General features: G+C 47.4%; 1 protein-coding gene across 1 annotated transcript in view; it reads right to left on the minus strand.

The window, feature by feature from the left end:
- Ush2a (usherin) overlaps positions 1–19,148 on the minus strand; it is a 732,353-nt gene that overhangs the window by 18,176 nt on the left and 695,029 nt on the right. Inside the window, exons 64-66 of the mRNA XM_004626936.2 lie at positions 5,629–5,835; positions 3,638–3,876; positions 2,704–2,912 (exon numbers count right to left, since the gene is read on the minus strand). Coding sequence (XP_004626993.1) covers positions 2,704–2,912; positions 3,638–3,876; positions 5,629–5,835 — 655 coding nt within the window. The remainder of the gene's footprint in view (positions 1–2,703; positions 2,913–3,637; positions 3,877–5,628; positions 5,836–19,148) is intronic.

Below are 19,148 nucleotides of genomic sequence, written 5' to 3' on the forward strand. Positions count from 1 at the left end.
TAATAATGGCAGGCAGAAAAAGCAAGTTGTGAAGAGTTTTGATTACTTGAGATCTGGCTGTAGCTGGGGCCGCCTTAGTATGAGCATCTAATAGCCTGGGTCCAGTTTGCCATCTACACGAATGTTGCCCTGGATTGCAGTTTGGGGTCCTCCTACGAAACCCCGCAGACTTCTCATCTGTGCCATGGGCTCACCATAGCATGCACTCATAGGTCTGTTGTAAGCACTATTTCTAAAATTTTCAACAGTGGTGGGGACAAGCAATTCCTCCCTGAATGTGTCCTGTCCCTGACACCCTGCCAGGGTCCTGCTGGGCATGTTGAGGTCCTTCTGTGAGCCAACAGACTTGAGCAGATGCATATGTCTTACCTTCAGTAACTAGTTCAATCAATGTCTAGCTGAGTGCGATAGTGCACGCCTGCAGTCCCAGGTGCTCAGGAGACTGAGGCAGGAGGATTGCAAGTTCAAGGCCAGTCTCGGAAACTTAGCAAGACTCTACCTCAAAATACAAAAAGTGTTGGGGAAGTGTTCATTGGTGGAACATCCATGGCTCAGTCCCTAGTACTGTAAAAACTACAACATTCAATGGCAAATAGAATATATTAGGAGAGATTTTAATCTGATACGATATTTCGGAAAAATATGGCAATAAATAGTCAATGCTTTAAAGTTCTTGATGCGTTAAATTTCATTTACCAAACTTTAACAAAGTAATCAAATGCTCAAATAAAGATTCATCTTGTCACACTGATTAAAGAAAAATACTTCAAAATGTGTACTGTTTCTAATGTCATATCATTGTTACTATACTGTCTTTAAAACATATTTTTTTAAAGAAAAGGTAAAAAAAGAAAAATAGAGGGGCCAGGGAGATGGCTTAGTGGAATAAGCGCTTCCCTGGCAAGTGCAAGGGCCTGAGTTCAATCCCCGGTTCCACAAAAAAAAAAAAGAAAAGAAAAGAAAAATAGAGACAACGAAAATTTAAGGTTTCTTGAAAGCAAGTGGGAATATGCAATCATATGTCCAATTTACGTAACTATATCTGTTAATTTGAGCAAAAGATTTGATGATAAAATGGATAATATATCAACTATTATTAATCAGTGATTCTTGTTTTGAAAATCTATAATGCATTGTTGTATGTTCCCCTGTTTCTGTCTTTGTTTCTGATTTTTGTTCTTGCTTTTGTTTTTACTTTTCAAAATAAAAATTGAAGAAAAGAAAAGAAAAATATTAAAAAGAACCAAAGGGCCTGGCCAATGCATATATGGAATACTATACAGCTGTCATATTTGGTGGTTAAAGAACTTTTAGTATTATGGAAAATGCAAATATAATGTCACATTCAAAAGCAGATTATGAAATTTTTGACGATAGTGTTATCTCAACCATGTAATAAAGTTATGTAAAGAAAAGGGATTAAAGGATTGACTTGCCAGCCTGCTACTGCAGTTGCTTGGGGCAGTGGGATTAGAGCGGGTTTTACTTCGTGCGCATGTGACCTCTCACAGGGACGTGCTCTGGGCGCAGGCTGCAGCTCCAGTATTGCTGACATGGACTCCTTAATGGTTTTGAGCCGGGGAGATCTGTATGTTCATTTTCTAGAGGTGCCCACAAATTATACAACTGGGCTGAGACAGGAACTTATTTTATTCTTATTACTTTTTCTACTTATCCTTTTGATACAGTGGACATATATACTTCATAGAATCTGAAGGTTTTTTTTTTTATGTATTTGGTACAGGGTCTCACTACACAGCTTGAATTTACAGTGGTCCTCCTGTTCCAGCCTCCCCAGCACTGGGATTGCAGGCAGCTGCTGCACGCCCAGCCTCGGTGTCTGGCTTGGCATGTGGTGCCAAACCCCGGTTCCTGGGCGTGCCTAAGCAGGTGCTTAGGCTGCTGAGCTATCTTGCCAGCCCATTTGAAGTTATTTAAACAATAAGTCATTGATTAAAATTTTGTTGGCCACCTGTCTCTGTATTTAATTGTCCAATCGCTTTTCCTCACAGCACCAGGCCTGGATGCCTTCTGGGAAGGCTGGGGATAAAATCATATAATTTAAAAAGAGTAAGTGGCAATAGTTAAAAGAAAATGGAGACCAAAACGTCCCCATCTTTTTCTCCTATCCGTCATTTCACTTCAAGCTAGTCTTCAACAAACTGATACGGGAAACTTCTCAGTTCACCTCAAGCTGCTAGCCTTCATGGCCACTGCTGCCCGGCCGTGGGCTCTCCAGTGTCCTGAGAGTCCCTGCCCACCAGGGTGCTCTGCCCGTCTCTGCCGAGTACTGGCCTCCCCTCCTCCTCTCGCCAGCGGTGCTGGCTGCCCTCCCGTCTCTGGCTAAACCGGCCAGCTTTCCTACTGATGGGAAAACACCGCCTGGCACCCACAGCTTAACGGTGCGGGGGGCTACGTGGCTTCTGCGTTCAGTGGGTCGTGGGTGGCTTCAAGGTAGGATGTCACAGCGGAGGGCTCTGCGGAAAAGCTCTGCTTACATCAAGTGGCTGGAAAGAGCTCAGAAGGGCACCGGAGAGGAGGGGCCGGGGCCCAGATGCAGACCCCGAGGCCAGGCCCTGCGACCACCAGGACACCCAGGGCGCTTTCCTACTCCCCCGGGGGCGCCCACGCCGGCCACCTAGCCGTGAAGTGTGTGTGCCCCCAGCGGGTGGTGGCGGCCCTGTGGTGGCCGCCGGTACTCACGTTCCTTGGGCGTGGTGAAGCGGACCCACTCGGAAGCCCCGCTGCCGGCCTCGTTGCGCGCCACCACCCGCAGCTGGTAGGCCGTGTGAGGGCGGAGACCCGCGAGGCTGGCGCTGAGTCCCGGTCCCCTGTACTTGGTCTCCGCTTGGCCCGGGACGCAGGCCTGGGCTGTGTGTGGAGGACAAGCCGCGGAGAGCTGGAGCTCGAAGCTGGAACGAGAGGCGGGGACGGGGGGACAGCGATGGAGTCAGCGGAAGGCCCGCCCAAATCGCTTGGGCTCCATGGAACTGCAAAGTGGCAGATGTGCGCTCGGAGAAGCCCCAGGAAGAGCACGGGAACCAGAGAGACCTCAAAATGCCACCGCCCGCACACGCGTGGCCCTCGCGCTGCGGCTGGTCACTCTGCTTAGTCCAGACACCCGTTTCTTTCCAAAGGAAGGTGGTCAAATATTCTCTGTTTAGAATAAGGAAACACATTTTCCTCCAGATTCTTTTCAGGAAAGCGACTAACTTCTTTGCTCCTTCAAACAGTAATTCACTGGGGCATCTTAAAATGTGTGGAGCAATTCTGACTGAACCACAAGCATACCTTATGCTCCATAGAAGGCCTGCGGCTGGGCCACTTCAGAGCCCCACGCGGAGAAGCAGGGTCCCTTATCCATTCATTTACTTGTGCTGAGGTTGGAAGCCCCAACCCCACAGGAGCACACTGTCACAGTGAACACAGGTACTTCGCGTTCTCATCATTTTAAGATGACTTTGTGCGCTTTTTTATCATTCATGGATTTTAGGGTGTGAGCTGCACACTAAGCTCAGTACTCGGATTAAGGCTCTATGCTTGTGTCTCCGAGGAGCTGGCCCTCCCATAGTGGCTGTGGTTCAGGCTCTGTGTGCAGGCTGCCCTTGGGCTCTTCCCCTTCCTGCTGAGTCACTACCTTTGCAGGACACCATTGGGAAACAGCGGGGGCTCCCACTGGAAGGAGGCTGTCCTGGAGCCCAGCTCCTGGACCCGGGGGGCGGCCAGGCTGGAGGGTGGAGCAGGTCGTGTCCTCAGCTCGGCCACAGGCCCGCGGCTGCAGCAGCTGAAGCAGGTGCAGGCCTCCACGCCGACGGAGTAGGCGGTGAAGGGGCGCAGGTCGTGGAGAGTCTGCTGCGTGGCTGTGCCTTCTGACAGCTGGGGACCAAGAAGGAGAGGAGTGAGGGCCGTTGGCAGGCGCGTAGGGCCCTGCTTCCCACTCCACAGATGGTACCCTTGCAGCCCACGCGGCCTGGCGTCCACCGCAAGGCGTCACGGGCGCTCTTATGCACCAGAAGTGCTTAATGATGTCACACGCTTTACGAGCCACAGAATGACCCGGCTTCTGAAAACATGGTCTTTGCTGTATATTTCTAGCCACTGACCTGCATGCGGTGCCGTGGTAACAGGCACGCAATTCCCAGGTGAGCTTTCCTTTCGCGTCTGTGTCAGGGTCAGGGAGAGATGGCAGAGATCCTGAATGCCCATCTCTTCTCCTGAGGGCGGTGGTTCTTACAAAATATCACAGTATTCTCCTCGATCACTTTTTGCTTTTGCTTTGGTTTTTTGAGATAAGATCTTAACTGTGGAGCTCAGGCTGGCCTCAAACTCACAGTAACCCTCCTGCCTCAGCCTCCCAAGTGCTGGGATTACAGCCATGTGTCACTACATCTGGCTTTTAGTTATTTTTGTAGGATGACAGACTTTTCAGTTTATGTGCAGCAAAAATAGTTTTTGCACCTCACTGTGGTTTAATTCAGTATTCTTTGGAAAGGAAGAGTTTAGAAATTGCAAATTAATTCTCACGTTGACATAATATATGATTAGGAAAAGTTTTTGAAAATGCATACAGTGCACTCCAAATATAAATTATTTTAGTTTATTAGTATTGCCATCTCACGAGCAATGGATAATCAGCGGTTGATTGTATTTACATCATCTATATTTATTGAATACGAGCCTTGTGGAAAATATGCTAATGTCCCCTTAGCAGCACTGGGAGCCTTTATCGCGTGTGAGTTAGCTTTTGAAATTGTTTCAGTAGCTGTCACCGCGGCCTCAGAGGCTTTCTCCACTTTGCCCCAGCTGTTCCCCCAATCGGTCTAAATCACTTATGCTATAACAGCAGGGTCTGCAAGTCTGTCCGTGAGGTTTGCAGGAGCAAAGCCTTCTGTGCATTAATTCAGGAGCCCGGAAGAGCAGCCCAGGTGCAGGTGGGTGGGAGCGAGCCCCCTCCCATGCCCAAGCCCCCACTCCTAGTCACAGAAATGGCCCATCCTTCAAGTCCCAGTAAGTGGCCTGGCTTTATCTCCCAGCAGGAGATGACGGCTCTGGGCTTCTGCCCCTGTTTCCCAGTGTGCCCAGAATGTGCTAATAAATAGTGGAGCCAGAGAGCCGCAGTTCTGCTGCCTCGTACACGAGGCCAGGCCTTTCTGGAATTCACCGACTCAGTTCCCCTTATGTTCTTAGAGCTTTAGGTCAAAAAGGGAACCTCAGGGGGCTGGTGGTGCAGCTCAATGGTAGAGCTCTTGCCCAGCATGTGTGAGGCACTGAGTTTGGTCCCCAATAACATGAAAGAAAGGGGGAGGTGTACCCCTCCGAGCTACACAGGAGGCTGAGGCAGGAGGATCTCCAAGCGGAAGCCAGCTGGAACAATTTGGTGAGGCTGTCTCAACTTAAAAATAAACAAAGGCTAAGGTGTATTTCAGCTCTAGAGGGCTTGCCTAGGATGTGTGGGGCCCTGAGTTCCATCTTGACCACTATGAAGACAAAAAGGTGTCCTTAGTTTGTGTCTGTTTCCTCAAGGTTCTCCTCTGAGAAGGACTCTGGTGCTGGTTGTTCACTAGAGGGGATGGGGAGGAGAGAGGACGATGCTCCATCCCAGCCCTGAGCACCCGGACCCATGCTCACCACAGCCAGCGTGCCGCTGCTATTGGAGAACAGCCGGTACAGACTGATGTTCCCGTTGGGCTTCGCCGGGACGCTGATGTTGAGCACCGCTTGGGTGGAGGACACGGTGTGGACGGTGGGGGCGCTGAGGCCTTCTGGGGGTGCAGGCCAGGTTCTACACTGCACCCAGCTGCTGGGGGCTCTTCCTGCTGAGTTCACCGCCCAGACCTGGGGAGAGAGACCCATAAGAACAGGCAAGAAGAAGACACTCTCAGCGGGACGAACAGACCCGCACCCCGAAGCCACTGAAGCCAACGGTGAGATGATTCTGGCCATTTGCAAAGGACGCAGAGAACATGGGGTGTAGGGAAGCCGGGGGAGAGGTGAGGAGCGTTACGGCTCTGGGACTTGCAGAAGGTGGATATGAGCCTAGTGAAACCCCTGTTTGCTGGGCTGGGTGAAATGCACTGGTTTTTCTCAGCTCCCACCAACTGGATGGGGCTGCCGTCTCTAAGAACCTCAGCGATTCCCCTGCTCTGTCCCCACCAAATCTGCATGGAAATTAAATTTTCTTTCATCAAGGAGGGAATACACATATGGAAAGGTGTATAATCTTATTTATCAAGAACCATTTGTATAATTAAACACGAATAGCCTAAAAGGTTGCCTGGGGTCATCATTTGCGTGGGTAAGTAATTTGTAGACTGTCAGGTACAATAGACAGAGTAGATGGATGCGTGAGTGGATAGGGTTAAATTAGGCCCAATAATAGCCAACTACACAGTGATCAATCAGAATGATAGATCTAAGAGGCAATGTGAGAAGACTGCGTGTTGAGGAGCGGGGGCATCCCTGAGTAAGCTTTCAGGGAGTCTAACTGGAGACAGATTTTCCTCATTGGGTGTCTTCTTCTCTAGGTACTTATTTTTTTTTTTTTACTTTAAATTCTAAAAGATGACTCTGGAAAACTTGTTTGATTACACAGGACATGCACTGTGGCTGTGCAGTACTTAAGGGACATGCAAAGTGGTTAAAGTGTAATATGTAGGAAAAGCTGGCTGAGGCTGCTTTGAGAAGTAGACCTCAGTGGTGTGTTCTTGGTCTGCCTTTTTTTAAAAAAATTTTTGTACAAGGTCTACAGAAACTACAGGGTCTCACTACATAGATCGGACTCATAGTGATTCTCCTATTTTCAGCCTCCCCAGCGCTGGGATTACAGGCGCTCACCACCATGCCCAGTCTCACTTGCCATCTCAGTGCACCCCGGGGGCAGGGCCGGCACAGCACGCCGCGGATTGAACCCTGGCCACTGCGCTCTGCTTAGCAGGCACTTTAGTCCGCTGAGCTATCTTGGGCCAGCCCTTGTTGGTTTGCTTTTCAATCAGCAATATCTTCAAAAGAAAAAGACCATCAGACAGACATTTTAGTAGGTAGGCGAACTCCTACTAGTGTCACCAGATTCTGGAGAAGTCCCTTGTAAAAGCTGATCTCTGGGGTTGAATTGCAGTGAACACAAATGCACACCGCGTCGCAAGCCAGAGCAGCAAGGCGTTTTAGAGAAGGTGGTGCCCTCACATCGTCACAGCTGATCTTGTAATAGTTCAGACACCTCCCTCACTGGCCCCATCACCACAAGCGCCACACTTTATGAAGCACTTCACCACGTGCTACTTAGTCCTGCAGAGTGCCCTGTTAGCCTGGTTCTACAGGTGGGAAAATTGAGGCTCTGAAAATTTGACTTTCTTGCTCAGTGCCGCTGAAGTTGTCCAAGTAGACTTCCGCTCTCCAGGGCTCCCTAAAAGAACCGTATTTTGCCTCTGCACATCACCCCTCTGCACACACAGGACACTCAGGCTCACAGAAATGAAATGCCTGCCCACAGGCAAATACTTGCAATCCTGGACAGGCAAGATTTCTCAGACCCCAGGCTGGAGAGCTGTGATGAGCTATCTGGGGTACAGAGGGAAGTGAGGAGCAGGAAACTGGCTTCGCTGTGGAGAGCAGGGCTTCGGGATGTGGCGTCCAGGAGTGCAGAAGCACAGCTGAGCTGCTCCGGCCCTGTGCAATGGCCAGGGTCCACTGTACCTAGGGAGGGGATGTTGAGCAGGCTGCAGAAGAAATCCGAGGTCAGGACTGATGCAGGCAGATTCCCCAGGCTGCTCCAGAACAACCTCTTTGCCTACAAACATCATTCCAGCGGGTAGCATGTGGCGCTGTTCACTACAAAGAGTGACAGGGTTTGAAAGGACAATATTCTTGGAAAGGGAATTCATGATAAAATGCAAGCTTCACTATCAAATTCCTCACCAAGAGCAGAGCCTGGGTTGATGATTTAAGAGCACATAGAATTTTAACTGGGGTCACCTGGACAGTGAAGAAAATAAGGAGTTTAGCAAGGCGTAATTCTTTTTTCAAAAAAATCCTGCAAGTTTCCAGCTGGTTACTGCGCACCCGCAGGAGAGAACAGAGGTGCGGGCGTGGGGTGCACAAAGGAAAGGAAGGAAAATGAGCATAAGTCACGCACAGGCTCAGCACAGGACTGGCTGGCTCTGTGAGCTTTCACTTTTCCTTCATGATGTAGTTATGAAGAGCAGCAAGGCTTTTTAATGTGGGGGTTGGAGATGGTCTTAAACCTCATGCTTTTCTTTGTTGTATGGGCTTTTACAGGCAGAGTGCTACTTTCAAAATGTGACTTGATCCATTGTATTTTAAAACACTTAGGGCATGGTGTCACAGTATTTTGCTGTATTTCTTATATTCGCTTCTAAAAATGAGGCCATATAAAATTCATCACTGACGGGGAAGGCATGTAGGACCTGGCGTCTTTTGTCTTTGACAGGAGACCTTGATAACACATTGCTCTTTTCCTAGACTTTCTTTTTAGTGTTCAATCAATTTGAGATCAAAATAGCATTCATATAAATCAACCTGCTTATGCAAAGCAGGCTCAGCCTATTTACATGAGCTGCTGTGGAAATGAAAACAGTAATAAAGAGGAGAAAGCTGACTGAGACAATGAAGCCCCGTGGCTTGCACAAAGTGCGTACCCCAGCAGTGTCTCTGCTGTACCCGGACAGCAGAAGACAAGAAGAAAGAACGCTCTTAAAAGCAAAAAGTCTGTTGCTTAAAACTCACTGTGAATTCTTGTGTGGGCCCAGCTATGCAAGAGGTGGAGAAACTGAGCTATAGCTAAGGTTCAGAGTGAAAATACTTCTTACGTCTGTGATTTCTGCTAAGAAGCAATGCACTGAGATTTGGAGATGTCTTCATGGGGTGGAGAAAGAAGCAGCAACCACCTTGCCTGGGAAACTTCGAGCAATATGTCCTAGTTTATACACTGACTGATTGTGGTGCCAGGACTCAGATCTCTTGCATGCTAGGAAGCGCTCTCTATACCCAACCCCTGATCGCTTAAGGTTAATCAAGAAAACAACACTCAGGGAATGAAAGACCTCCTGGGCAGATGTGGAGCTGCCAACTTCATCTGTCTCTGTCTTGGTCCTCTGTCTCTTTCTTGGGACTAACAGGAGCATCCCCTAACTGAGGGGGCCCTGAAACCTGAGTCCTTGGGTCCAAGGGGCACCTGGAGCTCGCCTATTCCTCCCATTCTCCTGCCTGCTCCTCTCAGATTTCCTGAAATTTAGCCCTAAGCACCAGAATTCTGCTCTCCCTCCCTCCAAGAAGTCAGAAAACCTTAGAAAAGTCCCCATTTCCCTTTTCTCTCACTCCGGAGTCTCCTTCTCCATACCGGGAGCAGGATGGCTACACTGAGAGACTGCGGGGAGTCTGAACAGACACGCCTGGCTGGGTGCCCCCTCCAGCTGGCTGCATCAGCCACCTGATCACATCTCCATGCAGTGTCCACTCCTCACTGAGCCGAAGCATGAAACGAGGTTCCTTCATCTTTGAGTCTTTGTTTCTGAAGGCTCCCATGTCACATCAAACCTTGACTAAGGACATTTTTAATGGTTTTTCTCCTGTTAACCTTTTGTTACAGAAGTGTGGGCTGTGACCCTTGTGATAGGTGAGGAATGTTGTCACATCTTTTTATCCCTACATATCTATCCATCTGTCCATCTGTCCATGTGTCCACTCATCCACTCACCCATCTATCCATCCACTCACCCATCCATCCATCCATCCATCCATCCATCCATCCATCCATCCATCCAACCAACCTCTCTCTACCTAGCTACTTATCAAATCAATCCATCTGGTTCGTCTCCTGAAATTCTCTCCCACGATCACTGAGCCCCTAAATATAGACAACTGGCCACTTAGAGGGTCATTATTAGGAATGAAAAACAAATAGGTACATGCATTCACGGCCAAAAGGAAAAAAAAGGAAGTATACATTTCATCTTTAGTTGATTCAGAGTATCTTCCTACTTCACAGTATTTATACTGAAAATAAATACTTATTCTTGATAGTACATTAAAGATGGAGAAATTTTCCACTGCCTTATTTTTAGGGTTTGGTGAGCTCTTGACAGGGGTCCAGGCTACTGCACACACAAACATGAATATCAGTTAGATGTAGCGTCCCAGGAGTATCTTGCGAAAAAGAGGGCAAGCTTGGAAGAAGTTGGGCTGTTTTCTTCTGAAAGTTCTTTTGAGTAATCAAAAGAGTTACAATGGAAGACATACAAAAGCATATAGATCTTCTATTCTTAATAAATAAAACAAATTTCTTAAGCACAAGCTCTGTCCCTGGCCAGCAAGACAGAAATATATCCATTTACATTTCTGTTTTCAATGTAGTCTACATTTTAAAACTAACCGGTGATTGGTGCCACTTCTACGCCTCTTCCCCATTAAAAATGAAATTGTTCTTTTATTTGCTCATCTCCTTTTCCACCTGGATTAATTATTGTTTTCTCTTAAATAATTTTAATCACATCAAGTGCCAACACGTGCCACTAAGCTGTCATAATCAGATTGCTGTGAAAACATTAAGTTGACTCATTTGCCTTCCCTTGAATGTTGTCTCTTCGAAATCTGTGAGGAGTCCTTTTATCAAAATATGTTCTTGGGCCAGGATTATCAACATCCCCCAAGTGCCGGCATCAGGGGTCCTGTGAGTATCTTGGAACTTGGTCCCCCTAAACATTTCCAAGTGATTCTTGGGTCCAATACTGTAGGAGGAGCACACAGGTTATTCTTTGTCTGTAGAGCCAGCTGCAGAAATCTAGGTACTATCCACTCTATTCCTCCTCACGTTACCTCTACCTAGACTGCACCGTACCTTACCTTTGGTTCTTTCTTCAGCCATTCAAATAAACGTGGGTGCATCTCAGTATGTTCAGCTGCACCCATCATCATGCCGCTGTCACTGTCATGTCGCAGCTCCAAATGGAACCAGGGTCACTAACTTTGAAGAGTTCCCTCTTGCCTTTGCTTTCTCTTCTGGAGACTCTGATGCTTCTGGAACTTGCTGGGTCTATTTTTTTTCTTGCTATCCAGATGAGTATTATTTTATCTGCCTCAAGCTCTGCTCAACTCAACGTTTCTCCTCTAATTTTGTCCTAGCAGGAAGCAAGTCATTGTGAAGAGTAGCATCATACTGACAAGGGGCAGGGCCACGGGTCTGCAGGAGGAGAGCCGAGACCTGGCAGCCGGGGTCCTGCGGCCCCCTATGTTGGGGGACAAGTTCTTCTTCCTTGCGTCATGGCAGTGGCTCCTGTCCTCATGAGGTGACTTCTTTAGGATGGATATTGCTCAAGGACAGTCTTAGCTGAAAATCTATTTGTGGGTGTAAATTCAAAGGGGTCCCTGCCATGTTTTTTCTTTCCCATCCCAGATGAAAAGCCATAAAAATATGCCATGATCCTTTTTACTAAGAAAAGGCTGTGAGTCTTAGCACAAGAACACATGGTTAGTGACGTTTTCCGTTGGGTCAGCACCCCCATGATACTTACTTGTTCTTGTATTTGTCATCATTTTCCATATAGAAATGGAAGAATAACTAGATACAAAAAAAGAAAAAGAAAAAAAATTATCTCTAATCTGTTGACTCCTACTGTTAGTGGTGGTGACTGCTCTGGCCCTTAGAATAATTTGAGATTTTACTCCTTTTCTAGGCTTCTTAGTGTAACACTTGCATTGAAATAATTGTCAACTATAAATGAATTAAGAAACACCAGGGTTTTTGACCTCTGCATGTTCTGCCATTCTCTAGAACATACTTTCTTGTGGAATACAGATACTTTTTCATCAAAAACATTTAAAGAATTCTGAGGCCAAATTCACATCAAGAGGAATTAAGGATACAACTTGATTGATTATAAAATGAGAAAATGTGAATATATTTTTTTTAATAATTCACATCAGAAGTAAACACCTCTCCAACATGAATAGCCACACCAGTAATTAAGTAAATAAGCTGCATGTTAACAGGCAAACAATTAAATTATTTGTTTCCTAGGGGCATGTAATGAAATTGTTATCGCATTCCCATGAGGGAGACAAGTAGATATTAAAAAGGTCTTTCCAATACCTGTATTGGCTAAGGCCAACAGCTAATTCAATAGATTTGATCAAAATCACCACTTCTTTCGCTGCTCCTGATTTATGGCTGTGGCTGTGCACAGTCATCACTCACCACAGATTGCTCTCCCGTGCTCATAAATTATGCCTCATAAATAAAAAGATACAATCAAGGAAATCATATCAATTCATCTACAACCTTGGAGTATATTTTCCCATGGCATTCACGCTAATGCCTTTTTAAAGGGTCGGTTTTGAATACGTTTGAATAGCAATATGCCAACATGGGTTTTGCCAGAATCGTGCTTAGGAAGCCCCATGGCTGCAAAGAGAGGATGGTAAATCTGAAATGACATGATTGCAAGATTGTTTTATTTCATGAGCAGCCCTGCAGGGTCTGGCCATGAAAGGATGACTTGCTGAAAATCTCCATGTCGCTATGTCACTATCTACTTATCTGATTTTCTTTCATCATCAAATGGATTTTTTCAGCACTTCTGTTTGCACGGTGCTTCACTGGATGTGACAGAATCATGGTGTTACAGACACAGCCCCAGTATTCTGGTTCCTTTCATGTGAAACACCTTGGATCAGGCAACACAGAACATGATTCAAATTGAATTCTGGGACCCAGGGGAAGAAAGGCACATCAGGAAATTGTCTTCCTTTTGATTGGCACTTTTGAAACTCAGAGACAGGAAGTTGCTAAGGAAATTGAGAGACCTTTCCCTTGCTGGGAAGGGGTGTTTTCTGGTGTAGCTGCTTGCCCAGCGGGGCTCCAGTACATAGACACAGGACTCTTCTGAAGCACGAAAGAACTGGCTTCAGTGCTAGCACAAAACACTGAAATAGCCTTAATTCATTCATAAACATAATGTTTCTTCTTAACATTTGGATTCTTGACCCATTTTGACTTTAGTGTATGATGCTAGACACAGGTCTAATTTTAGTCTCTGGCATATAAACAGCCAGTTTTTCTAGAATGATTTATTAAAGAGACTATCTTTCTTCCAGTAAACATGTTTGGCCCCCTTGTCAAAGATAAGGTGGCTGAGTGTGTCTGCACACTTCAATTTATTCCACTGATCATCAGATCTTTTTTTTTTTTTGCCAGTACCATGCCGATTGTATCACAGTAGCTTTGTAGTATAATTAAAAGCCAGGGATTGTGATGCCTCCTGCCTTGCTTTCATGGCCCAGGATTTCCTTCGCTATTCAAGGTCTCTTCTGTTTCCAGATGAAAATGGAAATTTCTCTATTAGGAATGTTTTCTCTGTATCTGAAGGAGGAGTTCATCACTTGCTAATTGTTTTATCTCTGATCCTCCTGAGAACAAGTAGGAACCCAGGCCCACCCAGCTCTCACAGAGGGTGTGCAAAGTAGCGGCTGGATTTACACTTGCTGCTGTGGGTGTGCTCCACATGCTGATCTTGTTCATCGTCCCAGCCAACAGTCCTGTGTGGCTGGTGTTATTGCTTCCATTTCACACACAAGGAACTAGGCACAGAGAAGTTATGTGACTTGCTATGAGGCCTAGGGCCAGCCTTCCAATGCAAACGGTCATGATCTCGAAGCCCGAACTCTTCATTCCTTTCTATATGAGACCATAAAAGGAAGCCTGCAAGCACCATTCAGGGCTTAGGGCTCCTGCCTAGACCTAGTCGAGAACACTGCAGGGCCTGGCTGCATCTGTAGGTGACAGCAGGAAGACCACAAACACCGTCTGCTGGTAAGCATCATGCTTTTGACAATCGTATGCTACAAAGAGGCAAGAACTCCTCACACAACTCCCAAGACATGAAAGTGAATGGAAATGCCACTGTGTTCACAAAAGTAATGACTCTACCCTAACTAGTAGAGCACAACATCTTCAGGAACTGTCTTGGTATCCTAAGTCACTGTGTTAGTTGCTTTTCTCTCTGCTGAGACAAAACACCAGATACCTAAAGTTCAAGGAGGGAAGGCCCATGGTAGCTCAGAGCTTTGAGGGTCTTCAGTTCACAGTTGGCTAACTTCAAGGCAGAATGACACAGCAGAGGGGCATCACAGAGGAGAAACAGTCTATGGTGTGGCAGGCAGGAGACAGCAAAGCAGCAAGCAGCAGCAGCAGTATGCAGAGAGGCAGGAGTCTCTCCCTTTTATCTCTTCCAGGATACCTGCCTTTTGGATGGTGCCACTCACACACAGGGTGGCATCCACACCCAGAATTATGTTTAATCAATCAATGAAATGATTTAGTAGTCACACATTATTAACCTCAGCATTACACAGTGTAAACCTACTGTCATCACATAACAGAATCCCAGTGTCACACACCCCAGAATCAGCCACCTCTGAAGGCCCCACCTGTGAGCACACGAGACTTTCAGAGAACACCCAGACACATTCTGACAGTCACATGAGACGCCTTATCATATAGATACTGACTGAGTCCCTTCTGAGGGCAGACACTGGTCTGTGAGGTGGGCACAGGACATTGCCCATGCCTGGACAGGCACAACTGAACACAACCAAGAAACACGCAGGTAGCAATGTGTGCTGGGAAGGAAATGGTGAAGCCCAGTGGGTGGCGTGTGCACAGTGGCATGTGCCACAAGGTTCTCCTAGAAGTGGTGATCACGCTGAGCACAAGTGGCAGGAGGTTACCACATGAGGATGGAGGGGAAAAGCATTTCCTGCCAAAGAAGGGCTTGTGCAGAGACCTTCTGGGAAGATTCTCAGCCCAGGGCTAGCCTAGCTGGTCTCGGGTGCACGAGGTCCAGGGGGTGAGGAGCTGAGGACAGAAGGGGACAGATGTCAGACCACCGACAGATGTCCTCTTGCAGCTGAGAGGACTTTGCATTCTACCCAAATCTAAAAGAGTTCCCAGTAGAGACGGCACTTTATCTGATTTTCATTTTGTGAGTGTCTTAGTTACCTTTCTTTTGTTGCTTGGACAAAACATCTCACACCCCAAATTAAGGGAGGAGAGGTTTATTTAGCTCAGAATCTGTGGAGGTTTTAATCTAAGGACTCAAGTCAGATGGCTCCGAGGCAGGGTGGCATGGCGAGGGACAACAGTGGCAGAGGACACCAAAAGCAACAGGAGCCCACACAGGCTGAAGCCATCCTCTTTCCCTCCCTCCTACTGTATGCAGGCTGCCTGCCACAGGGCAGGTGCAGGACTCCCACTGCCAGCCCCACACTAGACAGTGAGCCAATGACAGTGCTGGATTCAGCAGCCTCCAAAAAGCCCGCCGATGGCTGCAGGAGGATTTGGGGGACGTCCAGGCACAAGCCGTAACAACAGTCATCCTGGACATCAAGCAACTTCTGTGGTTTTATGTGTTCAGTTTTAATTTCACATATGGCAATGTCCAAGTTTTTAAACTGACTTAGAGGTCACAGTGATCCTAGGGGGAGAAGTCTGTTCATTTCCGTTATACAGAAAAGGAACCTGAGACTCGACAAATTGAAGTCATTCATCAAGGATCCAGAGCCTGATAAGCAAGTGGCCCCAACTGTAACCCTGGTTGTAGAGGACTTGTACCCCTGGTGTGGGGGAGGTGACAACGCTGTGGGTCAGCAGAACCACCCATGCATGCAGGCCAGAACATCTAGACCCCAGTTCTGACTCTGCCCTTCTCGTTTTTTGGTGCTGGGAACTGAACCCAGGACTTCCTGTTTCCCAGGCAGGCACTGTGCTGCTGAGCTGTATCCCTAGTCATCTGTTCCTTTTTTATAGTTTTATTCATTTTTTAAAAATCTTTTGTTTATTTATTTGGTACAGGGTCTCACTATGGAGCTTAGATTCATGGTGATCTCCCTCTCTCAGCTTCCTAAGCCCGGGGATTACAGGAATGTGCCACCATGCCCAGTCTTGGTGGCTGGCATAGTACACCCAGAGTTCTGGGGCTGGCATGGCATGTAGTACTGGGGATTGAACATGGGTCCTTGCCCTTGCCAGGTGGACACTTAGAGTGCTGAGCTATCTCCCTAACACCTCTTATTTTTAAAATTAAATGTTGTGTATGGAAGCCAGGACTTTCTGACCAAGTGATATGCCAGTCCATTACTATTTTTAATTTAATGTATCACTTAGTCACTAAACTGCTCAGGTTGGGCTCCAACTTGTGATCCTCCTGCCTCAGATTCCCAGAGTACTAAGGTAATAGGTGTGTACCACCACCTCACTTGCTTGACTCTGCCCTTTTTGAACTGGCTCAGTCATTTCAGTTCCTGTCCTATAGAAATGACAATATTTGCCTTACAGGATCATTCTGTGATTTACGTGTTATAGGGTTCTTATAAATCTATGAAGAGTGTGATGGGGCATAAATCCATTTATAGATATTTTGTCTGGACTTGGGGAGTCCCCGATCTGTACACAAATGCAACTTGGAAGCAGTTGCGCATGGGACTTGAAGAACACAGACTCTGGAACTTGCATCTCGAGGCTCCAACTGAGCCCTTCCGTCCCCCACCCCACAGCCTGGGCAGCTTATCTAAGTCACTGGTGTCCTCAGGCTCCCCTCTGAGAAATGATAATAATCAGCTTATCCCAAATGATTGCTGTGAGATTAGAATGGTCCATCTGTGTAAGTTCTCAGCACAGTTCCCAACACACCCCAAATGCCAAGTGACTAGTAGAGTCTGTCGCTGCATTATTTGTGTGAGCGGACAGGAGGGAGCTACTTGCCAGTTTGCAAAAGACAGTAGGGCTGGACAACAATTCTGTGGCCAACCTATGGGCTTTAGTTAGCTGACATGGGTCAGCAAGAGGCCTGAAACCCTTATGGTATGCTGAGATTAGCTCGTATCTGTCTCCTTCTTTCCAGGTTTTTGAGGGGTTGAATAAATAAAAACATGGATTTTCAGAAATATCGCTTCTACATTAAAACTTGTTTGCTGGGTGGTATCCTCTACTTTGCCTTATTGTTAATTAAACTTTCTCAGAAAAGCTCTTAAGCAAGAGCAAGATGAGCAAGCCAGGAGCCCTCCAGGGAGAAGAATCTGAGTTCTGGCTTTCATTACCAGTATGCCTATAAGCACCGAGGAGAGAAACACACACTTTCCTAGATGCTTATAGGCATCTTAGTAATGATTGGATCTATCCACAGATAGATAAATCAATTAACAAGAAGAAGTTGCAACCATCTTCTTAAAGATTTCAGAGGAAGGAGTCTGATTCACTCGAATGTGTGTTTGCTCCCACCTGTAGACTTGATGGCTGCATAAACTGAGACTTGCCCGGAGAGTTTGATGGAAAGACATCTTTGGTCCAAGTGTCAGTGTGCAGCATGCACTGAGCCTTCCTCTGTATCAAGGGGTTTAGCTGCACCTCCCTCCTCTCTCCCTTCCTTTCTTCTCTTTAGCTGTGAGACTGCAGAAGTGGAGCAGCTCCTCATCTCACTGTGGAGTGATTCGGACCCCGGGGCATCTTCTTATCAGGGCATCCCTAGCAGCTTTATAAGAATGGCTCGGGGAGCTCTGGGTGGCAAAGGTGCTGTCTCTGAAGATGAGGAGGCCTCCTGTCTCCTGGGTTTGCTTTGCTGTCACTCAGATCTTTCCAATGTTGCTGGTCAGAGCTACACTTTCGGAGAATCTTTATTTGGGGGCATACTGGTCTTCTCCACCAGACTTTATGTCCCTCAGGGGTACAGTTCATGGTTTCAGCCTCCTGACTCACTCCTGGTAACGTGGTCCCCGCTCTGAACATGCCAGGTGCTTTATTATCTCAGGTTGTTCTATAGGATAAAGGCAAATGAAGACAACGCATCTCCTGCTTCCTGGGTGTTTTATAGAAGGGAAGCTTTAGGTATGATCGGGGAGCTGTTGTTTTAATGGCTAAAACTTGGAAGCAGAACTGCTGGTGGAGGGCCACGGGGCAGATTGGAATTATGCAGCATCTTCATCCAGAAGGAGACAATTCTAGTGTTTTCTCACTTTGTTTCACACAAACACTTAACAAGGACACAGGCAGATCAGGGTTGGTTTAAGTGAGTTGTAAATCCGGGTTTCATTTGCAGGAGGGTGAGAACCGACACGTCTTCAAATGTGCAACTCCTCACGAAGTCATCCTTAAGCTGCCCACAACAGCTTGAGAGCGGTGTGTATCTAGACTGAGACTGGTGGCACTGGGACGACTGTGGTCCCAGCGTTTGCTCCGGGATGCAGAGGCAAGAGGATTGGGAGTTTGAGCCCAGCCCGGCCTAATGAGCAAGACCCTCTCTCCAAATAACCAACCAAGGGCTGCAGATGCAGCTCAGTGTGAAGACCCTGCATTCAATCCCCAGCAGCACACACACACACACACGCACGCACACACACGCACACTCAGATTCCTCAGAGACTCCATAAGAGACTGAGCGTACCCAAAGGGGGCAGAGCAGTCTCACACCTGGGGTCAGCAATGACCTGAACACAAGAGCCAGAGCACCAGGGAGACGAGGCCCTGCTGTGGGCGCCACCCCTCCGAGCCTCCTGGCTGTTCACGGACATGTCTGGTGACCTGCAGCCTGTGCTGAGCACGGGGCCCTCACGTCTCAGAACAAATGCACCGTCTGAGCCAGACAGTATCAATAAATCATTTAAAAACTGAAGCTGTGGGCAGGGGGATGAAGGGAGCTTAGTTCTTGTGGGAGGAACTAACCAAACAAAAACATCCACGCTGGTCAGAAATGCATTAGCGAGATTAATTCCTCATTAAATGCGCATCCAACCCCCCATAGAGCGCATGCTCAGGGCATCTCTAACTGAGGGGGAGTGCAGCAGGGAAAGGGCTGGGCTGGGCTGTGGGCCTCAGGAGGCCGCGGGTCACAGGAGGGTGGGAGCCCAGTCACCTGCGGGAGGGACCCTGGTCCTGTGTCCTGGGCAAGGCATTCTTCTGCTGAGAAAAGAGACACAGGCACAGGAAAGGGCGCAATGCCTACTGGAGGGGTGTCACACTCTCAGAGCCGACTCTGCCTTTGCTCCATGCCAGTATTTGAGGAAGTATTCATAGAGGCAGAAAAAAGATCTCTCTCTCTCTCTCTCTCTCTCTCTCTCTCTCTCTCTCTCTCTCTCTCTCGTTGTGT

This window comes from Octodon degus, unplaced genomic scaffold (assembly GCF_000260255.1).
Source record: "Octodon degus isolate 3935 unplaced genomic scaffold, OctDeg1.0 scaffold00017, whole genome shotgun sequence".
Classification (NCBI taxonomy): Eukaryota; Metazoa; Chordata; class Mammalia; order Rodentia; family Octodontidae; genus Octodon; species Octodon degus.